Raw genomic sequence first — 25,912 nt, forward strand, 5'->3', positions numbered from 1 at the left:
CCAGTTTTAAGATAGTAGGCAGAGAGATCAAGAATGATTTTTTTTTAACAGAGAACGGCTAATAGTTGCCCTACAGGTGTTGTATCATTCATGGAGCTAACCAAGCCCGTGTGTCCTGAACCTGAGGACCTAGAAGTCTGGGACCTGATGACAGAAATTAGAGCTAGAAGTCAAGGCCATGGCAAGACATAATTTCTTTAATTTGGAGAAAAATTAAAACAACTACTTCTCAAAGAAATTCCAAAAGAATGAGGTGAAATTTGTAAATTGATTATTTCTAAAAATATTTCAGTGGTATTAATGAAAGAAGGAACTCAGACCAGAATCCAGAGCGAGAGTCAAAACCAGAGCACAATAAAGTGTGGTTTACATGTCAATCTTTGCCTACATGTCAATCTTTGTGTTTCTACTTGCTACAACTGAAAACAAAATTGCATCTGTGTTTTTCATAGGAAGAAAGAGATCAAAACCTAAACCTGTGCTATCATCCATCTTTTGTTGTGACTTTGGTGACAAACCTTCAGCCCTCTTCCACCAAATAAGTCAAGCAACTTATTTGTTCTGAAAAGATCTGTAGAATGGTTTGCCATGGGACACCTCCCATGAGAGCAAACACCAGGCTGCACAATGTCCCATCCAGCCTGGCCTTGAACTCTCCCAGGGGTGGGGAATCCACAACTTCTATGGGCAACCTGCTCCAGTGCCTCACTACCCTCACCAGGAAGAATTTCCTCTTTATATTTAAACTGAATTTCCTCTCTTTCAGTTTGAATTCATTACTCCTTGTCTGTTCACTACAGTTCCTGATGAAGTATCCCTCTCCAGCTTCTTCTGGGCCCAAAGTGCATCCAAAAGGCAAACACAGCAAGAGCAACCTTTCGTAATGCTGCCTCAAATATAAGTTGGTACTTATTTTCTTTTTCTTTCTTTCTTTCTTTCTTTCTTTTCTTTCTTTCTTTCTTTCTCTTTCTTTCTTCCTTCCTTCCTTCCTTCCTTCCTCCCTTTCTCCCTTTTCCCTTTCTGTCTCTCTCTCTTTTTCTCTCCTTTCTCTCTCTTATCTCTTTCTCTCTTTCCCTCTTTCTCTCTCTCTCTTTCTCTTTTTCTCTCTTTCTCTCTTTCTCTCTCTCTTTCATCAGTTCTGTTCCACTCTTTAGAATATACAAAAGACTGTAACAGCTCCTTTTGTGTTCCCTCATGTCAAAATGCTATCCCACAAGTGCAAATTGATTCTGCAGAGTGGACCTGTTGAAAAATCCTTGACCAATTGGACAGAATGAATGACTTGCTGGAACCCTGCACCAGCAGCGGTGTGCCAAGGCAAAACAAATTTGCCATATGGGTGATGCACAATGCTTTGTGGAAGGACTAAACTTTCTTATCCCAGCAACTATAAGATATCCTCACTCAACTTTGAGAAGGATGCAGCCAGTAAAATGAGAATGCAACCCTAAGGCCCTCTGTGGCTCCAGATTCAGTTCCAGTCTCAGAATAGAAGCTTTATCTTGAAATCTTTATTCAGACACACGCACACACATGCAAAAATTGAAGCAAACTGCAAATGTATTTTCTTACCACTTGCACTTTTCACGAGCAAGGATCTCAGGCAAGCTTTGAATAAATATTATGAAGCTTTTCACTCTAACAATCTTAAAATCCCTATTTGTGACACTGGAATGAATTCAGAGGAAGGATCTGAGGTCTGTCACACCTCAGGCTCAGGGAACCACGTGCTCCTGCAGGATGACAGGACACTACAGCCAGCTGCATCCTGTAATCATCTGCAACTGGCAGCTCACAACAAACACAAGGCATTCTGAGTTCACTGAAAGTGGACGACAAAACAAGTCCAATTACTTTTTTATCCACTCCAGGTTGGGCAACTTCTTGCAGCCTGCAATCAGGGTAATCAAGGCACAAATGTTATCTGTGAGGGAATGTATTTCAGCCAGAACTCTAAGATGTGGCAAAGGTTGATCTCTGACTTGAAGGAAGTGTACTTCTACTTTAAAAAAGCTTGAAATTTACATGAAATTTTTGTTTCCAACTAATTTGGCATTTTCTTCCCTCATGCTTGTTGTCTAAATTGTTGCATTAATAACTAGAAATTCATGACAGCGCAGTAAAAGTCATGTCAAAAGGACATCATGTCTGTATGAGCAGCCCTCAGAACAGTGCTGTTATGCTTCAACATGACTGTCAGATTATTATTTTTAAATAACAAGTAGAAGAGACAATATCTTCTCATCCTTGGAAACTGAGCTAGTTTTTTTTCTGAAACTTAAAACAACATTAGTCTGAGCCAGGGACTAAGCATGGGAAAACTGAATGTCAATGATATGCATCAGGCATTGCTATTTCAGCCCCAGCCCAGGCTCATACAAAGAATCGTCAGACAAGTTTCAGTGCAGGCAGGATTTACAGTACAAATGTCAACAAGACAACATAAATAGCAGTGAATAAGACTTGCTGGATGATTGGATGGAAATACTATGGTGTGTTGTGAATGCTTTCTTAGTCATTGTGTCATTTCTTTCTTCTTTTTTTTTTTTTTTTTTTTTTTGCAGGGGTTTTGCACTTCTTATACTGAATATATATTCTTAATATAAACTTAATATATGCTATCAAAACCCAGAGTTCCCCCTTATCCCATAGCTGTAATTGTCCTCCCCCAAAGACAAAGACAGATGCTTACAGTAATCACTACCAGAGCTTTCACAAATACCTGTGCAAGAAGCAGCTATCGGCACTCTATTCATAGTTTCTATGTATGATATGGCAAGTGCACCATCTAGTCACAGCATTGCTCACTGCCACAGCTAAAGCACCTTGCAAACATTCACGCACACACTGTCCATGTTCAAAATGTTCCTTCTTTTTTTTTTTTTTTTTTTTTTTTTTTTTTTAACATACAATCAGTTGGGTTCACTGGAACTTTAGGGTAAATGTATTTCTGTTGAAAAGACATGAATATTGATTAGGCAGAATCTTGTGGGCAGCCTTAGCTGGAACTTTTCAGTGGAAATTCACTCATTTGCAAACTCAGCACTGCCCACAAGAGACAGACCATATGTAAGTGTTTATTATGTGAATTCATCTGAAGAACTATTTAAGCTGATAGCTTAATGCTCCAACATTTGTGCCACAGGCTTCAGTAATTTTGTCTCCTCTACATCAAATTCTTCCAAAGACTGGAGAGGAGAAAGAACAACAAAGAATTTTTTTCAGCTACAACTGCTTTTTTGAATGACTTACATCATGGTCTTACCCAAAGGAACAACACTATTTTTGCCTAGATATAGGCACCATCAGGATAAAGACAGACAACTCTTCAACTATTTAGGATAGTCTTTGCTGAATATCATTGAATTAAACTGCAAATATATTTTCTTCCAACTAGCCCTTTTCATGAGCAAGGATCTCAGGCAGGCTGATTATCATGTTTGCTGAATGTCATCAATCTCATTTGCTGAATATCATCAATTCTATTTCAGCCTCCTCGCTTCTTCCCTCTCTTTAAACTGTGCAATGGAATGATAGACACTCATCCACACCAGGATATCCGATTCCTCACCATCTTGTAGTGGTCACACATGTCCTGCTGCCTGTAAGCAATTGGGTAGAGTATGGCAAATCTAAACAGTACATCTCAGGGGGAACAGAAGAAAAGAACAAAGCCTAAATTCCCTGCTTCTTCTAGCTATGCCACCTACTTAGATTTCCTCCCCTGCCTGAAGCTAGTCCCGCCTGCTAGAACGACAAGGACTTTGAGGAGTTTCATTGTTTCCAGGTTAACTGGGTGGCCTTCATTCCTCTTCTGTCTTGGGATTCTGTGGAGACCATCCCACTGTTTTACTTCACATCCTCAAAGAAAAGGCTTGGACTCACCATTCCATTGTCTCTTTAAACCAGGCTATTTCTCCATTTTCTTCTCCTTTTTTGTGTGCCTCCGCTAAGTAGAACATGAAGCCCTTTGCTAAAGTTGTTAGTGGATTATGGCTGCATCAGTTTGGGCATGACCTTCCATTCTAAAGGCTCTACCACCACTCTATTTGTTTGCTTTAATCCATGCCATTGTACTTGCTCACAAAGACAGATGGAATTGAGACACTAGTGTGCATCGTGTTAAAGAAGCTCCCTTTTCTCCAAATTCAGGCTTCCAGAAATGATATCAATGGACATGATCACCCTGGATCTACCTACTTAGGAACTGGAAGGAGCTATTGGAAAGCCATTTGCATGTCACAATTTTGTAACTTGGCCAACAGGGTTAACAATCTCTAACCTTTTCTCTGGAGAGGAAAGTCTTGAGGCTGGGGGACAGCCTGAATTTTTTGCACCCTTTTTCAGTCATCAGTACTATTTTTTTTAAAATGAAGATCATAACCGTAGGATAGAGAAATTAAATTCTCCAGCCAAGATCAATGCAGAATCCGTGCAGTAATGAGCAAAATATCAAAAGGACTGATATTCAAAAGGAAGACGACACCCCAAGGTAACAGCAGCAGTTTCATTGAAACTATTGGACAATTCCAGCTTTTTGAAGGGGAGAACAGGACTGGGCCTGCAGGCAGCTGTGCAGAGCAAACCTGATAAAGCTACAGCTGCTCCCTCTTAGCTCCCTCAACCTCACACGTGCTCTATAAAGCACAAAATAAGATCTCCCCTGCTGAGCTAATCTCTTAGAATATAACAGCCCTGCAGTTGTCTAAAGAAAAACTGCCTCAGACAGGGCTCCACATCAGACTTGGTCCCTTTATGGCTCTCTCCCAACAGTAAGCCCACACGTGATCCTTAAGCTTTCATCTCTGGCTTCCAGGCAATCTTTGTTCTCTCTCAGCAAGGAGGCATCACTAACTCTTTCTTGGGCTCAAAACTACAGGGACTACTCCAACACTCCCTGAAAACAGGCTGCCTTTCATATCTCCCAGCAATCCGGGCTCCCAGCCACCAGATCAGTCAGATCTCCTTAGTCCTCCAAGTTCCATTAGTTAGGAAGAAAAACAGGCAAAGGTAAGAGTAGAGGCTTGAGTACCTTCAAAGCTTACATTTGCCCATGATAAAATGCAGGACTCTTGTAATACATCCAGTAATTTAAACACTGGAAAGTAGAATGGAATAACTCCAAGTTTATTTAGCCTTTTGAAATATTAACTATTTCTTGCTGGAAATGTTGTAGGTGCACAGCTCTCAGCAAGCTGTGATGTGCTTGCATCTGGTCTGGAAATCTGAGTGAAGTTCTGTCCTTGGATTTGGTGCAAAAATGTTATTAAAAATTAAAGCACATATTTTCCTTTTTCCAATTTGAACACCTTAGAAAGTTACTAAAGCAGAGACAGGCAAATAAAAATCTCACTATACAGTGTGAGAAGCATAAGAATGGATATTAGATCATTGACAAAGTTGCTGTGCATGTTCTTTTGGGTTAAAAAATATAGTGAAGCAAAATAAGAGCATCTAGAAGCACAACAGCTTAGCAAAATCTTTTCATTTAGCTGAATTTATATAAAATAATTTCCTGGTTATCCTTTTATTATTCTTAATTTCCTCTCAGTGAGTGTTAATTTAAGATACTTTCATTAATATAGTGTTCTTTATGAATCACAGAATCCTAGAATGGTTTGGATTGAAGAGGACCTTAAAGATCATCTAGTTCTACCTCCAGTACTGTGGTCAGGGACACAAATAGGTTGCTCAAAGCCTTACCCAGGACTTGCCAACACTGACCTTGAACACTTCAAAAGTGCACAGTGTCTGCGTGTGGGCTACTAAAAGCAGTGTGCAAGGTAGAAGAGTGGCTGAATTCTACTTCCAGTTGAATTCCAGAGGAGAACAGTAATTCACTTTGGGGAAACGCTGCTGTCTTTCTCTGCTGATGCAGATGTTTTGCTGCAGCTCACCATGTCAGGAGCAGTGGTTACCTACAGTGACGGACTGCTGGCACGTCCTCGTTCTCTCTTTTTGCCGTTTTCCCCGTACAACCCCCGGGAATGGGTTACAAACTTCCCGCTGTGAGCCGCGAAGGGAACGGCGTGCGGAGATCCGAACACGGGTTCTGTGTTCAAATGCTGCCATCAAGCGGACAGACACCGTAGAAAGCTGACACTAATGGTAAGGACGTCGTTTAGAATGAGGAAAGTGCTTGGAGAGACGAAGAATAAAACAGCTTTTTTTTCCCTCGAAGCTTCATGTTATAAAAATATTTTTGGTCTAATAAAAACTTCTTACTAAACCTGCCTTATTCCCTCTTCTATAATATATCACTTTCATATTTTAGCATCTTTGAAGTTCCTCAGATCTGACTTTGAGAGACCCTGAAAATATAAGAAGGCTGCTCTGTGCCTGTAGAATTTGTCTCGATTGCTAGGGACAAGAATCACATTCTTCATTGTGCACCTGTGGACTCGTCTGAGACCTCAGATATGAGCTTCAGCACAGCTCCCCCATCTCAAGGACCTACAGGGGACTGAAAATTGGAAGAAAAATTACCATTTTGAGTTTCAGAGCTAATAACCAAAAATTAATTAATTCAATGGTTCTTCAAATCCCAGATCAACAGTTCAGTTTATATTTAAAACTGAAACATTCCCCTTTACATGAAATCCTATTCCTCCTCTTGCAAAGTTTTAAAAAAACGTTCTCCATCATCATTCTAAAACATACCTTCATATCCCTCAAGAAAACTTGGAGAAACTTAAAAATATTACTTGATGTTAGAAAGGACAAAATCCCAGTACATTTTTTGGGGTTCTCTTGTTCAATGGCCACAGAAATGCAACAAAGCTGCCCTTTCTTTGTGGACCTCAAATCCCAACTCTAATATGCGTTGAGCAACTACAAAAGTCTTCTCTCAAGACACTTCCTTCACCTAAGCCAGGCATAACTGGATATTTTCCTAGGCTGTGTGACTTCCAGGAACACAGGATTTGTCCATGCCTCATTCACAAGAAATGCACAGTAAATGAGATGTGTTTTGGAAAATTCACAATGCATGTATAGTACATGTGCAATGATTTCATGTTCTCTGGATGCATAAGCATGTGGTTCTGCCAGGAAGGCCCCGTATTTATAAAAACAAAAAGTGTTCCGTATCTGTACCAAATTGTTTTGCCCTTAAGGCTATGATAGTAAATAAATTTGCCAAGGCCAATTTGAGAACTTGGAGAGCGAATAACATAGTTGTGGAAAGTATTGTACTCGGCCAGTGCAAACTGCCCTGTATTTTCAGGGATGGTTTGTACATATTCCTGTAGCCAGGTCCTTAGCACTGCTTCACTCTCAAAAGCAGAAGGTCTGTTTTAAATAGAAATACCGTGGACCACCTGGATCTAATTTTTTTTTTTTTGAAAACAGAGCCTCACATTATCAACCTAGGAGAGCAAAGTAGCTGGGCTGCTGTGGATATATCATCAGCAGATGGTTTAGCACTTACAGACGTAATCCTCATTGATCCAGAGCAAACCCTGTATGTATTCACCATTCAGATGTCCTTCTCCAAAATTCAGTGACTGTTCCTTCATAGGTTCCACTTTTCACAGCAGACAGACCTCTGCCACACCATGGCTTTTTTCCCCCCCCGGGAAAAAAACCAAACCCACCCAAACAAGCCCAAAACAAACCAAACTGGAAAATCATCCATGACCTGTCCCTAAAAACCAGATATTTGTGGAATATCTGTTTTTATCGGGGTTTTTGGTTTGTTTTCATTTCTTTGTTTGTTTGTTTGAGCAAATGCTCTGGGATGGCAGAACTGCCCACTGGATCACCATGGCCAAAAAAAAGGTGACAGTTTATAAATATGCATTATAACTTCCTAAGTTTTGTATGCTTAAAATACAAAGCTTTGTTACTTAAAGCCTTGTTCTGTCCTGGAGCAGACCAAGCTGTAAGGGATTAGAGAGCCTTTGCTCAAAGGTGGGGGGAAGGTGTACAGGCAGCTCAGGAATTTAACCATTGACTCCTAGCAGATACTTAAAGTTGTAGCTGGTTTTGAATTGAAGCTGCAAGATACCCAAAGGATTTGTGCATGTTTCTGGTTATCTCCAAATTGACCCTAACATATTTCTAATAATGTTAAAATGCACAATACTCAATTATACATTTAAAATATATTGGTGTAAAAGAATTGTGTAAACTCCTGAGACTCATGTTTCATGGCTTGAAATTCAACTGTTTACTCGGTTTTACATCCAATCTAGGTTTCTAAATCTTCTTCAAACTTCACTACAGCTGGCTGAAAAGTTGCCAGGTTTGATAAATGCTTGTCTTTTCAACAAGAGCTTTGAGAAGGAGTATCTTCTTCATTTAGAATTTTCAGCCTGTTATCTAGAATTCAACACTTTCCACATAGTATCTGAATACCATTTTTCCTCTTAGCACTACATTGTAATGCTATGATATGTGCAAATATTATCATCAATACAGCAAACTTACTATATATTCATAGCAATTCAGAGAGATGTTAACAAAAAAAAAAAAAATCCTACTATAATGACATGCATGTGCTTTAAGGCTTTTTTTTAATTGAGGAGCTGTTAATCGGTTTGGGAATAGCACAGTTATGAGAGAGCTGAGAAGAAGCTGCTAATCATTCCTGTCTAGGGTGGCTGGGGAAATAAATTGTTACATAACTGCAGTTAAAGACAAAGACACCTTTAGGCGCTGCAGTTGGAAGTGATTGGGGTTTTTTTGTTTTTTATTGTTTTACTGACAGTATCAGGCTGGCCATTCAGGAAGAGAAGCTGGGAGAGCCAGGAGGGACATGCCCCAGGGTGGGACTGACCCTCACCAGCAGCACAGGCTGGCAGAGGCTGAACACACTGCTGGAGTTGGGGCTGGTAATGGGGCCCATTGGCAGTCCCAGACACAGCAAATGATGAGCCAGCTCCAGGGGCTGTCCAAGGGCTCCTGACAGGAGCAAAAGGAGACAGAGCCAGAGACAGGGCTGGAACACAGCTCCAAGGGGCCCTTTCAGCAGATGGGCTACCTAAAGCAGGTAGTCCATGCAAGGACCAACTGCAGGCAGAGGTGGAGCCCAGCACGGCTACAGCCCAGCTCAGACCGGGGCCAGCAGTACTGGGCTGGCTCAAAATGGTCCTGTGGGCAGGAGGTGGGTGAGAGCCCCAGATGAGGCTCCTCAGGGAGGTTAAGACCTCTTAATGCCCTCAGGCCCCTGAGAATTTTTTGGCTTTCACAACCCTTTGCCTGTTCGCCACTGCTGCTTCTGATTCTTGAAAGCCTCATCCTCTCCTTGAAATGTGACAGAAAAAGCAGAAGTGAAGAATTAAAAACAGCTGTCCTATTTCAGGTCACACGTGACATCTTTTGCTTTCTCTCCACGGCACGGTCATGAAGGATACTTCTCTCAGCAGAGATCTTTTAGGAGTATTTATAGAAAAGTCAGAATCTGACCCTTTAAATCTCTACTAGGTCTCTAAAAATGAAGACATTGAACACCTTTTTAACATTTTAAAATAGATAAATAGAACAATTTATAGATGCTACATTTCAAGCAAGAGACCTTTAACCTGAAATTAATATCCCAAAGACATCTAAGATTCTATAGAATCTCTCTTATAAGTATGTAAAAATAGCAACACTGACTGAATAGGTGAGATATCAGTGTGAGTTTGCTCCTGCTGGTTGCAATCTCGAAAGCCTTTATCAGATATAGCAAAGGAGTTCAGCACGGACACTTGTTGCAGACTTTGCTGTAGAGTAAGGTTTAGAAATGAATAAATAAACCAGTATAGCCCTTAACTGCTGTTTATTAAAAAAAGAAAAAGCATTATTGAGTAATTTGCAAGTATTGTACTTGCCAAATGAACAATGCACAAGATGAGAATGCTGCAATACAGTTCCAGTGATAAGTTATTCTTTATTTTACAAAAAATAGCTGCCTTGAAGAGAAATCAAAATAACATTCCTTGCTTTTTAATCCTTTTTTTTTTTTTAACCTTTTATTTTGGAGAATGAAAAATCCTTAGCGAGACAGATACATTAAATTTCTTCATTATCATTCAGCACAATTTACAGCAAATACACCCACAAATACTGAGGCCAAACACGGGCAATAAATCTTACATATTGCTATGAAAAGTTGCAAGATGCTGCTTGGCTTTCAAGGGCCTAGATGGCAGTGTAGTTCTTAGTGTAATTAGTTAATTTGATCTTCTCTGGGAAGATAATATTAACTGAGAGGTTTTCCCCATTGTTAGACTTCAGAAAAAAGTTCTTTTTCTTGCGCAGGAGATGACTGTATTTGGCATTAGCAAGCCACATTTCACATTTTGAAAAAAAAACAATTCCAGTTGTGCCCAAGACAACAAGACACGTAAGCAAGCCCAGCACAACAAAACATATCACCTGGCTTCTACTCAGTAAGGGATCTGCATTTTGAATTGTTTCTTTCACTGTTATTTTCAGGATTTCTTGCTGTTGATGCACTGATCTATGGTGAGCTTTTGAGAGTGGCCTGTAATTCTGCATATGCTTTGTCTCCATATTCATTCCAGAGAGACTTGTGTTTTTGCTGGGATGTTTGCAGGTCATGCCAACAAACTCTGGTTTACAGATGCACTCGAACCCTCCCTGAGGCTGCTCATTGCAAGTCCCTCCATTCTCACACGGGCCACTGGCACAGAACGTGACACGGCTGCTGCAGAGCTTTCCTGTATAGCCAGGGGGACAAGAACAGCTGAAACCTACACCAACATCTGTACATGTCCCTCCATTCTCACACGGGTTGGATTCACAGTCGTCTCTATCTATTTCACAGAAGTTGCCAGCAAAACCAGAAGGGCAGAGACAGGAAGCATGGGGTGCGAAACCATTGTCATCAATGCATGTTCCTCCATTCTGGCAGGGAGAACTGGGATAGATAACAAACAGAGACAAAATTGAAGTCCAAAGGAAGAAACTATTAGGAAACATTTCATATAATAAAACCAGCCGGTTTTCTTTAGAAGAGCCAATTCCAAATGCAAATCCACTAAAGTCAGTGAAGCTGAATAAAGAATGAGTTTGTTCAACAGCTTTGTCAATAAAGATTATAGTATCTTCTGCTGACCCTTTGGGCAGGATTAGTACACCAATATATAAATTCAACCCAAAGTGCTGTGAAAAGATTTTTAATTATTTTGAACATTTATTCAAATTAAGCTTCTCACTATTTTAATATGCTTGGAGCTATTTAGCTGACCAACTACTCAAACAAGACAGAACAAAGACATGAGCAGCATGGCTGCTTCCTTTCTACCTGATTATTCTTAAAATAGCCTATACATTGTATTGGCAGAGCATAACAGTGCCATAGAAGCTAGGTGTAAAGCTGACTGGTTTTATTCTGCCTGTCTGTGTTCTATAACACAAGAGATTTAGAAGCAAACACATACTTCCCTAGAAACTGCCCTTCAGCAAAAATTTTTGATAGATACAACTATAACAAAAAATATCAATGAGAGAATTTCAGCCTGGGCAAAGATGGCTGTAGTGTGAGAGCAGGACCAGAGGAAATCAAGTATTTCTGCAAACTCTTTTAGTACTTTTTTTCCCAACTAGTAGCCTGTTGGTATATTTTAGGTGACATAATTTAATTGAGAGATCTTTTCTAACTTAAAAATGCTACTGTGCCTTACTGAGTGTAATGCCAAAAGACGTGGCCACCCACTGACTGGCAAAAATGTGCCAATTCAAGGGATCTGTGCAAAGGGCACTTGATCCTTTAGTGTCCCTGCTGGCTGACAAGGGTCCCTGGCTCCCAGGTTTACAAATATACCTCACTTTCATCACACATCAACAAAGCTTTTAAAACTCACTTCGTAAAAAATGAAAAATATTTGGCAAAGTTTAGGACAAGCCTCTTTGACAACAAAACTTTTCTGAATACTTATGTATCCCTGAAGACATATAGCACAGTAATATCTGATAGTTGCAAGCTGTTATTTAAGGCCCCCCACTTCCATGGCAAAGTCCCAGAGGTAATGAACATCACAGCTTCAAATGCAGACATTTCACATATAGAGAAGTCCGTAGCAACAGGCTGTTATGGAATTCCATGGTGGGACACAGAGATTTAGAAGACCTGTTGATGTCTGACTGAGATGACTGAAAGAGCTATAAGCTCCTGACTACAAATGGTTCCTGATCACTGGTCAGAACAAGGCTGGGATAGTCACCATTGCTCAGGGACTACCTTTGGCAGAGATTGCTCCAAGCACCAAGCTTTACTGGGGACTGAAACACTCAGCAGACACCCATCAGGAGAGACTGAAGATTGTGGCAGCAGAATCATCTGTCTGTTTTCTGCAGCCTCCACATTACCTGCTCTGTCCTCTAGTACTGTTCTTCACTTTATATGTTGGCTGGGTAAAAAAGTACTAAAAGAACATATTGCAATTTTGGGAGCAGTAGTAGGAAAGGAAAACTGGGCTTTGACATAGGCATTGCTAGTGATACATTGAGGTAAGGAATTTCAACCTATTAACCAGCCACTATGTCTTTTTAAGCAAAATATGGAAATTTGAGTTATACAATGAGCTTGTATATATATTGAGTGGTTATGGTCATCTTGGAGAATCTAGCCCCCTCTCTTAGCTTTATGGGTCCCATGGAAAATTGGACAAGCTGGTTTGGATATGAAAATGTGTAGAAGTTTGAACCTTCATGGCTAGGTTGAATCTCAGTACTTTCTAGAGAAATGGGGAGAAATTGCTAGAGAACATAAGTGTTTTTCTGAAATTTTCAGAAATGTAAAATACTGAAATAAAAAAGAGTTAAGGGGAAAAATGCAGAATTTAGAAAATTTTCTTTATTTATTACTAGCAGAGTTGCATTTGTCTAACTTCAATATGTTTAAATAAATAAAGCTTTAATATTCATTTCCTTGAATAAATCCTGCTACTTTGCATTTTTGGCATTTAACACAGCAAGGTGTAGTACATGAAGGCTTAGCTGTGGAAAGCATTCCATACCATTCTTCTTTGCTTCCCAAGTAGTCTGGCTTCTTTTAGAACGTACCACTCACTGCTCAGGCTTCAAAGCAAAAACCTCAAAACATCACATGGAGGTCACTAATGCAGATACATGTAAACAGACTAAAATAAACACTTTGATTTGTGAATTGTACTGGTTCCATCTGTGAATATTAACTAAGAAACCAGCAGTAATGCTCAGTAATATCAACATTTTTAACATTACCACTGAGATAGAGAGGAATTGAGAGGAAGTGAGATGTGAATGAAATGACAGCATCTTATGAGGTCTCTTTCTACGGTGTGGGATGCACACTCTGGTGGACTGTGAATTATTGGCAGACACAGAGTGCTTATGCTGACAACAGTTGTCTTTTTGAACTAAATGCAGATTTGCAGAGCCTGCTGATAATTTTCCTGAAAAAAACGGCTTCCTAGAGAAAAATAATCACTGTTTCAAGTGATGCCCTGGCTCATATGAGGCTCAGAACTACATCCCTAGGCAGCACAGAAACTGCAAATATGAAAGCTAAAGTTTAAGGCATCACAAGTATCTTGCTTTCTTGAGAAAAAATGTTCATAATTTCCAGGCTAGTTCATCAGCATTCAGTCCAAAAAGAGAGTGACAACACAAAATAAAGTAGTTTGAGCAATTTAATACCATAAGGTATTTAAGGAAATGCATGGAACTAATCTGTGTTATTTTGTTGATGCTGTATTTTTGGAACTCACCTGATTTTTGGGATAGCTAGTATACATATCCACACTGAATTACTGAAATATTTCATCTACAGATGAAAAGTAGAAAGATGTATTCACATCCCCCATATTAGGCAAGTAGCTTGGATGTGAACCATGGCTCTTTCAAGGAACTTAAATTTCCTCATTACCAATGAATAAAAATGGGCAAATCAGAATAGCAATCTTAGAGGCTGAAAGTAAACCCAGAAAAAACTCTTGAGACTATCCCCCAAGTAAAGGTGATGACAAAAAATTCTACTGACACGAAGTTGTGAAAGAATGCCAATTCTTGCCAGAGAGAGTTAGAGGTGTTAATGTGCCTTAAACAAGAGTGCACATGTCTTCAGGAAGATTTGAAGGTAGATCTGAGGTAGATCTGAATTGGAGATAATCTCATAATTATCTATCACTGAGCAAAAAGAGAACAATGGGGTATCCACATAGAGCTAGAGAGCAAGAAGGTAATTTCCTAAAAGAAAACTGTGATTTTAGGATGATAGTTTTACCAAGTTTGTATCCACCATAAAGGCATTCTGTATGTTTATGGGATCAGAACTTTGATGAGCTAGAAGACAGCAGATGCTTGTAGAGTAAATATAAACTCCAATCCAATTTTCTCTATCACTGAAAGGTCTTCCTTTTTTCAATCAGTTCTATCAGTGACTTGGCTGGAAGTTCTTTAGCCTGTGCCCATTGCCTCTTGACCTTTCACTGGGCACCTCTATGAGAAGTCTGGCTCTGTTGTCTTTGCTTTCCCCCATCAGTTATTCATACACATGGGCAACTTCCTCAGAGGCTGCTCTTCTCCAGGCTAAATGACCCATCTCTCAGTTTCTCTTTATAGGAGAGATGTTCCCATTCTTTAATCACATCCACGGCCCCTCACTGGGCTCACTCCAGTATGGCTGTGTTCTTTTTATATTAGGTAGCCCAGAACTGAACACAGCACTCCCAATGTGTCTACCAAGACTGAGCAGAGGGGAAGGATCACCTCCTTCAACCTACTGGCAATTAATGTCCCATTTCTTTTAATGAATAGAGAGCAATGGTCTCCCTGTTCTGATGAAAGTAGATTGTCTCCTTCAGTTATGGGCATATTATTATCTGCTGGCTGAGAAAAAAGGACAGACTGGTGGGCTAGGTGCTTTCATGCAGACAGCTTGTGTGTTAAGTGCTGTTCTTATTAGGCTGGGTATAAATTATCCCTCACTAGAGGTAAGAACACAGGATGGGAGTCACTTCAGGTCTGTTTACGAAAATCTTGAGAAGGCATAAATTCACCACAATAAAATGTGCAAATTAGCACTTTTAGTACTCAAATTGTGCACAGAAAGCCACACTGTTTAGACATAATCGGATAAGTCTTTACAATACTAATAGATCAGATTTGTGAATTTTGATAATAATACCAGCAACTATCAGAAGCATTGTGTATTTTAACATAGAGATACTTCCACTTAACAAAGAACTCTGAATAATAGAAGTGCAGATTTTAAATGCATGTCAGAAATCAATATTTACCCATTAATAATGCAGGGTCCTTTCTTGAGATGGCAGTTTTTTCCTGTATATCCCTGGGCACACAGACAAATGTATCCTCCATCACCAGTCTCTATACACGTTGAATTATTGGTGCAGGGCTTTGCTGAACATGGGTGAATATCTGTTCAAAAAAACCAAACAAGGCTTGATTAATCTAATGAGAAACAGTTAGTAAATGGTATACAATACTTCAAATAAAATACATCCTGTATTTTATAAATTCTGATCTATTCCCCCCTTTGTTAAAAGAGAATTCAGATTGTTCAACTATTGCAAACAATTTGAGTTTATTTCTCTCTTTCTAGCTCCTCCTTGCAAAATGTGTTTTAATTGCGCCATTCTATAAATAAGTAGTGTTAGAAATAAAACATTAGTATGGTACAAGATTTTCTGCATAGTCTAGCCATACTTTCACAATCTTGGCTACTCCATGAGCAGAATTCTGATAAAGCAATCAGGAAATGGGAATTCTCCCTGCTCCCTGCCCATATCATTATGTGCTTATGAACAAACGTTGCATAAAAACAGAAATCAGAAATTTACAAAAAAAAATCTGTTAAGATTTCATCTTTTGGCTGGACTACATTCAACCCTTACATAACTGTACCAGAACACAGGGCTGTATGTATAATGTCTGGACCTGAAATCACTCGTCTCATTTTCTTTGCAATTGCCCTGCTGAGCCACTTACCACTCAAATGATTACTAAATTTTAAAATTAATTAAAACTGAATAAACAAACAAATGCATATTTTAGCATGCTACTGCAGCCAGCTGCAGAGAAGTGCTGACTGAAAGGTATCTGATGCCTCACACACACTTTCTAAGAAGATGAAAAGGGATTTAAGGGCATTTATATTTTACTTCCCACAGCATAACATGAAATTTAGATGATACCACGAGGTACTGCAAAATTTTAACCACAGAAAACAGCCTTAGCTTTCAAATACAATCTTCCCTGGATAAAATCTTTCCCCAGATATTTCCTAATGCATTAGCCTTTTCTTGTTGCAAGACAAGAACTTAGCATGCACTTTGAGTCTAAACTGCAATTTTCACAAGGACTAAAATAATCTCAAAAGGCTTTTGGAGCAGTGCTGTTTGCCAGCTATTTTCACAGACTCTAAAGGCAGCTAATAAAGTGTGTACTTTGTACTCAAAACTTTCTGAAATATATATATATATATATATATATATATATATATGAATGGGTGTGTGTATATATACATTACTGTCAATAATTTATGTCAGGTGTTTAACTTTAAAACACATCTTAAAAGGGTGTTGTACCAGGTTCTTTCATAACATAATACTTAAATAGCCTCAATCAGAATAGTTTTCTCTATTTTATTTTACCTCTCGTAAGGACAACCACCAAGTGGTAACTGAGATGAAAAGGCAAAACCAGGATGTTACATTTATACATATATAATGAGTGGCCTCTATCATACTACCCATAATTAATAGTTGCATCAAACTGAGTTGTCCTGCTGCAGTACATGAAGCAATCATTGAGGGCTTTTATGAGGAAGATATGCTCAGAAGTAGTTTGCCACAGGACAGTTTTTAGCCTCTGTCCCATGCATTTATAGCAGAGCCATTAGAGACTCCACCTGTACTCTCTGATGAGTTTACCAACATGTGGCCTTGGCAAAGCAGCCAAGTGACAAGTAAGACAATTTACTCTCAGCTCACACTGTATGTTGTTGGCTTTTTAGCCAAATTGAGGCCAGGATTCCAGCAGGAGGTCATGGACCTGCTAACACGACTGCGTAGGCACAGCCAGGGTTGACAAGCTGACAGATCTGATTTAGCAAAGTGTTTACTCTGACTGGGCTGTCATTTTTTTCCTGGAAACAAATTGACTGAATTGATTTTTCCTTTGTTATGGTCAGTGTTTGATGTGGTTCCTGTACTGTGCAGTGTTTATCAGCTGCAGAGGGAAGCTCTGTGCTGAGCAGCCTGGTTCCAAGGGTTCACACACTGGATTTCAAGGCTGTGTTCCCTCCCACAAAATGAGACGATCATGATAAATCATGGCATCATGATTCAGTTGGACAGGCTCCACTGCAAAGAGGTTACCTAGAACTGTCAACACCAAAACCAACTTACAGATGTCTTTCTTCAAGTTCCTTGTCTGTCCATGTGACTGCAGTAATAGCCACAAATGCTACCACTGATTCTGCCCTCCATGCTTCCAGTGGATCAAGCCCAACCCATAACCTGCATGTCTCTAAATTACTAGGAAGGTCATTCTTGACCTGAACTGAGAACCAGGCTGCCCATATTAAAAATAGCCACACAATCAAAGGCATCAGCAAACCAGTTGGTGATCTAAAACTACTCCAGAAAGGAGTAGTTTTCCATGATCAAAGCCAAGGAGGTCATATACTAACTTTTCTACAAAACAGAAGAGGTATAGTCACCAGTCCAAATCATCTTTTTTCCTCCCATGCTTAGCAAGCAAATAAACTGCTAAGACTAAATCTATATTTTAGAAATATTCCAGTTGTCTCTAGTGGCAAACGCACTTCAGACCCTCCCACAATTTTTCATTCTAGGTTTTTCCTTCCTGTTTCCTAACCTGATCAAGTTTCATTTAATGATACCTCAAATTCACTGTAGTTACCTGTAATGACTTTATACAGGCAGGAAACTGACACCAACTTTTGGCAGAGGATGATGAGATCAGGGGCTGAGCAATTACCCATTTGAGGTTTCAGAGCTTCATTGGGTCAGGATAACAATTCCTATCAACTTTCTAGCAGCAAGAAGAGGAGGAGGAGCACCCTTCCCTTGATCCCTTATGGCAAACAATGCATTAAGAGTGGGTAAAACCACTGAGATTAAAGACTATCAACATAAAATTGCTGCAGATGAAAAAGTAGTTATCTTTTTGGCTGAAAATTCTTGGCAGCTCTTCATAGGGATCCAAATTCAAATCGGCAAAGATGACTCTGAGATGACTCTGAGTATTGAGAGAAATTATAGCTTCTGCACTTAAGCAAAGGATGTCCTTTTTGGTATTATAGGACTATCTTAATGAGTGTGTGTTAAATTAATGTTTTTTCATAAAGGTGTAGGTTCAATTTTCAATGCATTCTTTTGCATCCCAAGTAACAATTGCAAGAGGGAAACATTGCAAGGCTCAGAATGGCAAAGATATATTAATACTAAGAAATTCAGCTATGCAATTAAAAATTTCAGAAGTAGCTGTGAAGATGCTACCTTTAAAATGTGGAACTTTGTATTCACTGACAAGCAACAGAACCGAGCTTCCTAAGGTGGCAGAGGGGGGATTTTTCTGTGTAGCTTTAGAAAACTCTGATTGTAGATTAGAGAAGGACTCATTCCTCTTCATGAACTCCAGTGAGAATCTAGGTGTCTGTCTCAGGTACAAACACATATATAAGATGTGTCCAGAACAACATCTGGAGAGCTTAGAGTCACATCTGCCCCACAGATATCACCAGTGCTACTACCACAGCTCCAGCAAACATACCAGGGCTGATTTTAAGGAGCCTCTTTCTGTTCATGTGTGCAGTCAGTGAGTACAGGCTGCAAAACCTGATGAGTAAATGAGCACCTGAGAACTTTGCACTAAATTCCATGTCACTGCAAGGATGTGACCTGCGTAAAACCATCTGATTCTTTTAGCCATCTTGAAAATCTTATGCAGTTCAAACTGTCATCCATCACCACTTTGGCCATGCATTGGAGAGCTCAGGCATGCTCTATAAATTATAAGCCATATACCAACAAAGGCCTGAAAGGCATGAAGAGAAAATGAGGCCCTGGACACCTGTCCTCTTGCAGCTGCAGCTACGTGGGCAGAACAGCACATACTCCTGGATGTTTATGTGATTTCCTTCCCCTTAGAGCTCTCTGACTGAGCATTTGCCTGTGTCAGCCAAAATAAACCATCTCAACAAAGGCCAATTCTTCAGCTTGCTCATACTAAGCTGGCTGATTCTGACTGGCAAAGGGTGAGAGTGCACATGGAGCTGTGCTCACCCCTCAGACCTGAGGGGGAAGTGGCAGCCTGCTCAGGAAGACCTTTTTCTCAGTTATAGTAATGTTACTTCACTGAATAATCACTGAGTTAAGTAAAGGAAAAAATAAGCACAATGTTTTCCTTTCAAGAAGTACTGAAAAGATAGCATTTACATATATACATAATGTGCTACATAAATATTTAACACTATTTAATATATACAACTTGTATTTTGATTAGAAGGGCTTACATGACAAGAAGAGAGCAGTTGTTTGTTGGCCTTGTCCCTGATAATTAATGTTTAAAATAGAATGAATTTACACTTTGCTCACACATATGCCAAATTACAAAAGATACTGCATTGCTTCTGCCTAAATTATTGTGGAAGTTTGAGGTTTATGTGCTGCTGCCCAGAATCTCCTCATTATCTGGAGCTAACATTCAGTATTTTAAAATTAGTTCTCCAGGAGGACTTTGTGTGTCTCGAACACCAGATGGGGCTGCTTCCCCTCACTTGCTCAAGGAGAGAAAAGGATGCGCAAACCTATGTCACAGAGGCTGCCAACCCAGCCCTCCTCACAGATGCACTGCCAGGGCTTGGCACAGCTGCCATGCAAGCACCCAGGGAAAGGAACACACTGATTACAAAGTGCACCCTGCCAGCCAGGTTGACACCTGAAAGAGAGAAAAGACAGAAACATAGTTTATTTTTAATAAAGATAATTAAAAGCATACCTCCCTTTTTCAGGCACAAGAAATAAACTTTTGCATACCAAATTGTACTATTTGAACAAAAGCATACCATCAGTGTTTCTAGATAATAGAAGCAGTTTATGTGAAGAGAACCATTTCATTCAGCAAGGAAAAACCCCCCAACTTATTAATGTAAATACTTCATACTGGAAAAAGAAAACTAAACACTCCATACTCTATGATTCCAGTTACTGTATCCTAATAGAGTGCTGCTTCATTACAGATCCATATTTTTAAGAGACCAGACCATTTCAGTTTCTATGTCTCTGACCCGGACTATGAATTATTGAAGCTGACCACTCCTGCACTAATACTACTGTCTGACAGATCTTTTTACCTGCATTCACTAGGAAATTCACAGAATCCATTCTCTGGATGGCAGCCAGCTTTACACTTCACGCCTGGAAGAAGTGATTTATAACATTAAACCAGAAAAATCGGCACAAAACCCCCCACATCACGTCCTATACACATTACTGATGCTTTGAAAGATCTCAGACCGCAAAATGCTCTTTTTCTTTTTTCTTCAAACATATTTTTGCATCGTAAAATTTTGAATTAACCTAATCTGGAATATGTTATAGAATGTTCCTATAGGGCAAGTGAAATGACATAGAGAATTAATCACAAAAGAATGTAAAATTGCTTTAGCACGCGAAAAGTGGATTTAATATCCCTATATATCATTTTCAAGGGATAATGTCAGAGCATATTCATGGATGTCGTTTCACGACATGCCACTCCAAATGCATTGTTTCACAACTACTTGAAACACAAAAGTACTTTTAGTCAGAAAAAACCAGCATTTGAAACTACTTAGAATAAAAGTGATGAATTCATTTCAACCCTATATCGGATGAAAAAGAATCACTTTCATTAAACCATGCATAAATAACCTAAGTTAATGAGAAGAGATCTCAGTGGCCGCTTTTGTTTGCTCAAGCCTTGGCCCCAGCAACGCTCTGAAAGATCACCGCGGGCCGCTGACACCCGGCCACCGGCAGGAGAAACGCGCTCCGGCCGCTGCCGAGGAAAAGCCTCCCGAGGACACCAGCATCTCCGCCCGGAGCGAGGGCTGGGGATGCCTCTGACCACCGAGGGACCCCGGCAGCGCTCCCGTCATCGCCAGCCGAACTCCCCAAACTTTCCCAAGTCGCCTCCCCTCCCGCGACACTGCCCGCGGAGGTCCCCGGCCTTACCTGGGGCTGCGGGCAGCACGAGGGGCAGCAGGCAGCAGCAGCAGCAGCAGCCGAGGATGCCGGCGGCGCGCAGCCCCATGGCCGCGCCGGGCCCGCCGCGCTCCCCGGGAAGGCGGCAGCCCCCGCCCGCAGCGCCGGGCCGGGCCCACGGGGCGGCAGCAGGGAGGGACGGAGGGCGGGGAGGGCTGCCCGCCTCCACCCGCGGCCGGGGAGCTGCCCACGGGGCCGGGCAGCCGCGGCCAGCGCCGCCGCTCCGAGCCGCGCTGCTCCCCGGGGACGGGCGGAGGGGCCGCGCACCTCCAGCAGCTCCAGCAGCTCCAAAGCCTCCAGCAGCCCCAGCACCTCCAGCAGCTCCAGCAGCTCCAGCAGCTCCAACACCTCCAGCACCTCCAGCAGCTCCAGCACCTTCAGCAGCTCCAGCACCTTCAGCAGCTCCAGCAGCTCCAGGTGTCCCAGCACCTTCAGCACCTCCAGCAGCTCCAGCAGTCCCAGCAGTTCCAGCAGCTCGGCTCCTGCCGCGGGAGAGGGGAGGAAGCCTTTCAGGGGAGCGGCAGAAGGGAGGTCTGGGGCGAGGGGGAGTGTTAAAGCACGCCTCTGGTCTCCTTAAAACTTAGTCTGGCTGTCCGCAAAGACCTAATTTGCGGCTTGTCATCAGAAATCTAAAGAATTCTCAGTCATTCCCATTAGAGCTCCAACACTTTCAGGAAAGACTCAGCGAAGGCAGGGAAAGTGTAATACCGTTTTGCTTCTGAGGCTTGAGGATTCAAAAACGAACTCACCAAAACGTCCCAAAGTGTACCTTTAGCAGTCACGGAACAAATCAAGAAAAATCATTACTTTTCCCACGAGGCAATTTAAATTCCGCATTTTATTCTGTGACTCTACGTTTCTCTTTTATAGCTCTTTATTCTTCCTTTGTGCTGTCCCTTAAGGAAATAGACTGGCTATTTCTTATTCTTTGTGTTCCTTCTAGTTCATTGTTTTCTTTTAAAGAAGTTCTGCCTGGTTTTTAGGATTCCTGAGGGACCTGTTTTTTGCCTGCTGATGCAGTGCTTTCTTCCACCAGACCTCACTTACTAATTTGCCTGCTTTTTTGTGAAGAACTAGAGATCCTTATACTATGGTGATAAAACCACAATGGGCTTATTCAAGATTACCTGCTTGAAAATGCCCACTGGAAAGCTGTCATTAGCTTCAGATTGTCTATGTAATGGTATTTCAAGACAGGGAGGTCACGTAGGTTGTAACAGTTTGCTGCTAGCAATGCTGCCATTTAGTTTTAACCAAAAATGAAGGGAGTGAAGGACAGAAAAAGAGTAGAAAATGAAGGTGGGTCAAAAGAGAGCACTCAGGGAGTGAGGCGTGAGAGGCAGACACCGCTTCTTCAAGCCCTTCAGAAGTTTTGGTACCTTAGATAAACTATGCCTGTCCATAGGCACAGATTGCATCCATACCATTTCTGCTTGTCTTGCTTTCCTTTTACTGAAACGTTACTTACAGTTTTGAAAAGATTGCTTTGCCTCACAGCTTTTGCTGTAGCTCACCAGACCCCAAGCCTTGCTGTTGTGCTGACTTTTAGAGAATTAATTAATATTTTATAGAAATCCGCGGTATAAAAACATTTTGAATACAAGAAATAAAAGTCGATTGGGAATCTGCAGCCTCTGCCGGGAACAGGGGAAGCAGTGCATTTGCAATAGAAAGAAGTGTGTCTCCACCAGGAGATGGGTCCTCTCCGAAGATGGGATTACCAATGATCCAGTGATCAACACCTGATGGAAATCTTATCTACATCGGCCTGGGTGTGCATCCTAATGCAGAGTTCCCATAAATGCAATCAGATGTCCATTCATCAAACTGGCAGATGGAGAAAAAAGAAATATGAATAGGGAACAATGACTGAGTGGACAAAAGGATGAGGCAACCTTCTCTCTGGCCGAAAACCTGTATATAAACTGGGCTGCAAAAGGGAACTTTGTGAACGGGGGAGATCCAGTGTGACAGAGGCCGGATCTGAGGGTCCCCAGCACCGACCCCGGGCTTGGGGCTGACCTTTGCTTGTGGCTTTTCGAATTTCTATTTGGCAATGTTTCTCAATAAAATGGCTTATTGATGAAAATTGTCTGATCACTTATTACACTGTGGTATTGTCAGTGGCACCCTAGAGAATGTGGAGTGCTAATGATGACTGCTTAATCCTTTACTCTTGCCCTTCTGTGAGCCTCTGCTTCTGTAGGGTAAATATTAGCAGCTCTTTGTTCACTTTGCTTTTTTTTTTTTTTTTTTTTTTTTTAGCTATTTGCTCACACTCGAGTTGTGGGGTTGTGATAGGCCCAAGGTTGCTTATTCTTCCCTTAGGTGGCAAGTTCTCTGCTTGCTGATGTAGAAGCCCTGCTATGTTAGACCTTTTTTGCGGTTTTGGACCGAGAGATAACCTGGGTAGTTAAAAGGGTTCCAAGCATTTTGTGATTTCTGTGATATTCCAGTAAGACCATAACTATTAAAGGAAAGCTTTAATATTTCTGCCTTCTAACCTAGAAATTTCTCCTTGTATTCTTCATTCTTCAGACCTTAAGAGTAAAGAATCTGTAGAATACGTAGGCTTTATTCGTACTCTCATCAATGTCAAATTATCTTCTCTAATTTGCATTGTAAATAGAGGCTCTGACATAAAATGACACATTTCTTCTATTTTCTGGGATAACTACCAAATACGTGCTGTATTGTTCAAAACTGACACCTTACAAAAAATCATTAGGAAAGTCTGGTTCTCACAATGCTATGTACAATGTCTTAATGACCATTGCAAACTCAATTTTTTTGCTCTTCTTGCTTTTCTGACTTTTTTTAATAGATACACTGTAAGCATAAACTACCTACATTTTAGAACAACTCTACTTACTCTCTTGTAGGGATGCCTCTTAGATTCCTGGAAACAGGAAAAATCTCAATTTTCCCATCTCTTCTACTTTCTTCAACTGTTATCTAAACAAGACTTGCTAATTTTATTCTTAAGAGGTCATAATACTTTTCTTTTAGAGTATAGTCTATCTGTTGGAACAGAATCTGCCCAGATCCAAAAATATTTTCGAAACAGAAACCCAGCATTCTGTAAATCCAGGCTTATTCTCTTCTCTCTCTTCCTTCCCCCTGAGTAAACCAAGCTGAAAATCATTTTCACTTAGCTGGTTTACCACTGAAAACACTCTGATCCAAATATCTATAGTCTTCACAATATTCTTGAAAATTACAGTGACTATGTTCTGTGTTTCAGCTCTTAGCAATTTCTGCTCAGGATAACCTTATTTTTTTCCTTTTTGGGCCTTTCCGTTAGAAATTGGAAAGGAAAGAATCTCATGTAATAGATGTATAGGTGATCATCCACTGGATGGAGATCATCCATTCTTCACCTAAAAATACTTGAGTGGTGAGTACACATTGAGAAGCACTGGTCTAGTGATCTCCTAACTGTGATTACTGGGAAACAGAGAGTTCAATGGAAATCTTGGGAGATTTCCATTGGAACTTATTTTAGGAATCAGAGGCATCAGATCATCTAAGAAATTGAAAGCAACAATTCAATCCAGAAAAATGTCTTTAAGGATCCTTGTCCAGAAGCTAATACAATATTTCATTTGTTCCAAGAAAATGGCACACAATTATCCCTCATTCTTAGACAGGAACAAGAAACATGTTCAAAGACTGAGATATTGGAAAAGGCAGACTGAGACTGAGAATTTAACTTGGCAAGAACTTCCTTTTGTACACTGAACACAGAATCAGAGTTCTTCATCCTTCTGCTCAGCAACATGCAAGCAACTTCACAAAGTCTGAAAATGCAGAAGCAACAAGAAATCCTTGAAATTATGTCCTGGCTAGGAGTTCTTGTATTCCCAAGGTTCTGTTTGCCTACTACTCTATCACTTTTTGACTGGAGAGAAGTACAATCACATTTTTATTTCACTGTTGCAAGAATCTGAGGCTGGAGAATCTGCATTATCAAGTGTCAAGAAACACAAAGCAATTAATTGGTATTACAGCTCCTGAAGGTCCCTGAAAACTCTGGTAGCTGGAATCTGAGATATCAGTAGTGTCACAAAGAAACCATAAACCAAATGAGAGACCTCACATGAGGAGGTGAAATAACTGATTAATTTGGACTACCCTTATACATCTTGCAAAGTGTAAGGAAAAAATATCAATTACAAGGCAATGCCACCGGTCTGGCACTTTGTGAATTACTGTATCAGAAACTATCAGTGGAGATGTTTATCTTTCATCCCTCAGAGTGATCTCATCAGCCGTGAATATACACAGGCATAAAGTTTTAGGGTCTGTTACCTGGTTTTACAAGTTTGTACTCAATGACTGGCGCTGTGCATTTAAAAGAAAGCTCATCAGATGCAGCTGAAGCTCTTAGGAACTGTTTTTCACTCTTCCTGTAAGGCTGTTCTATCCTTAGGTGTGCTGGGACTAGATGGGCTGAATCAGCCTAGAAACTTGCTGGGTTTGAGCAGAGCATCCTCTCTTTCCTGTCCCTCTAACCCCTGCCATGTCCCAGAGACACACTGGCATTTGTCCCCCCATGCCAGCTTGACTTGTGCTGCCTCTGGCTTCTCAGTGAGCTGACTCAGTGCACCGTGCTGCCAGGTGACTGGCAAGAAAAGCACGAAATTATTTCTGCTGTCACCGTACCCTTTTCAAATACATGTTTC

The 25,912-nt window shown here is 40.7% G+C and overlaps 1 protein-coding gene across 1 annotated transcript; it reads right to left on the reverse strand.

The window, feature by feature from the left end:
* Positions 1 to 9,854: 9,854 nt before the first annotated feature.
* On the reverse strand, positions 9,855 to 21,298 carry DLK1 (delta like non-canonical Notch ligand 1). The gene is made up of 5 exons (XM_066322296.1): positions 21,198 to 21,298; positions 20,336 to 20,399; positions 19,790 to 19,920; positions 15,231 to 15,372; positions 9,855 to 10,867 (listed from the first exon to the last, which is right to left on the reverse strand). Exons 1-5 carry the CDS (start codon positions 21,274 to 21,276, stop codon positions 10,126 to 10,128), a joined length of 1,158 nt encoding a protein of 385 aa, XP_066178393.1. The 5' UTR covers positions 21,277 to 21,298; the 3' UTR covers positions 9,855 to 10,125.
* Positions 21,299 to 25,912: the final 4,614 nt, after the last annotated feature.

The sequence above is a fragment of the Sylvia atricapilla genome, chromosome 6 (genome assembly GCF_009819655.1).
Source record: "Sylvia atricapilla isolate bSylAtr1 chromosome 6, bSylAtr1.pri, whole genome shotgun sequence".
NCBI classification, from domain to species: domain Eukaryota; kingdom Metazoa; phylum Chordata; class Aves; order Passeriformes; family Sylviidae; genus Sylvia; species Sylvia atricapilla.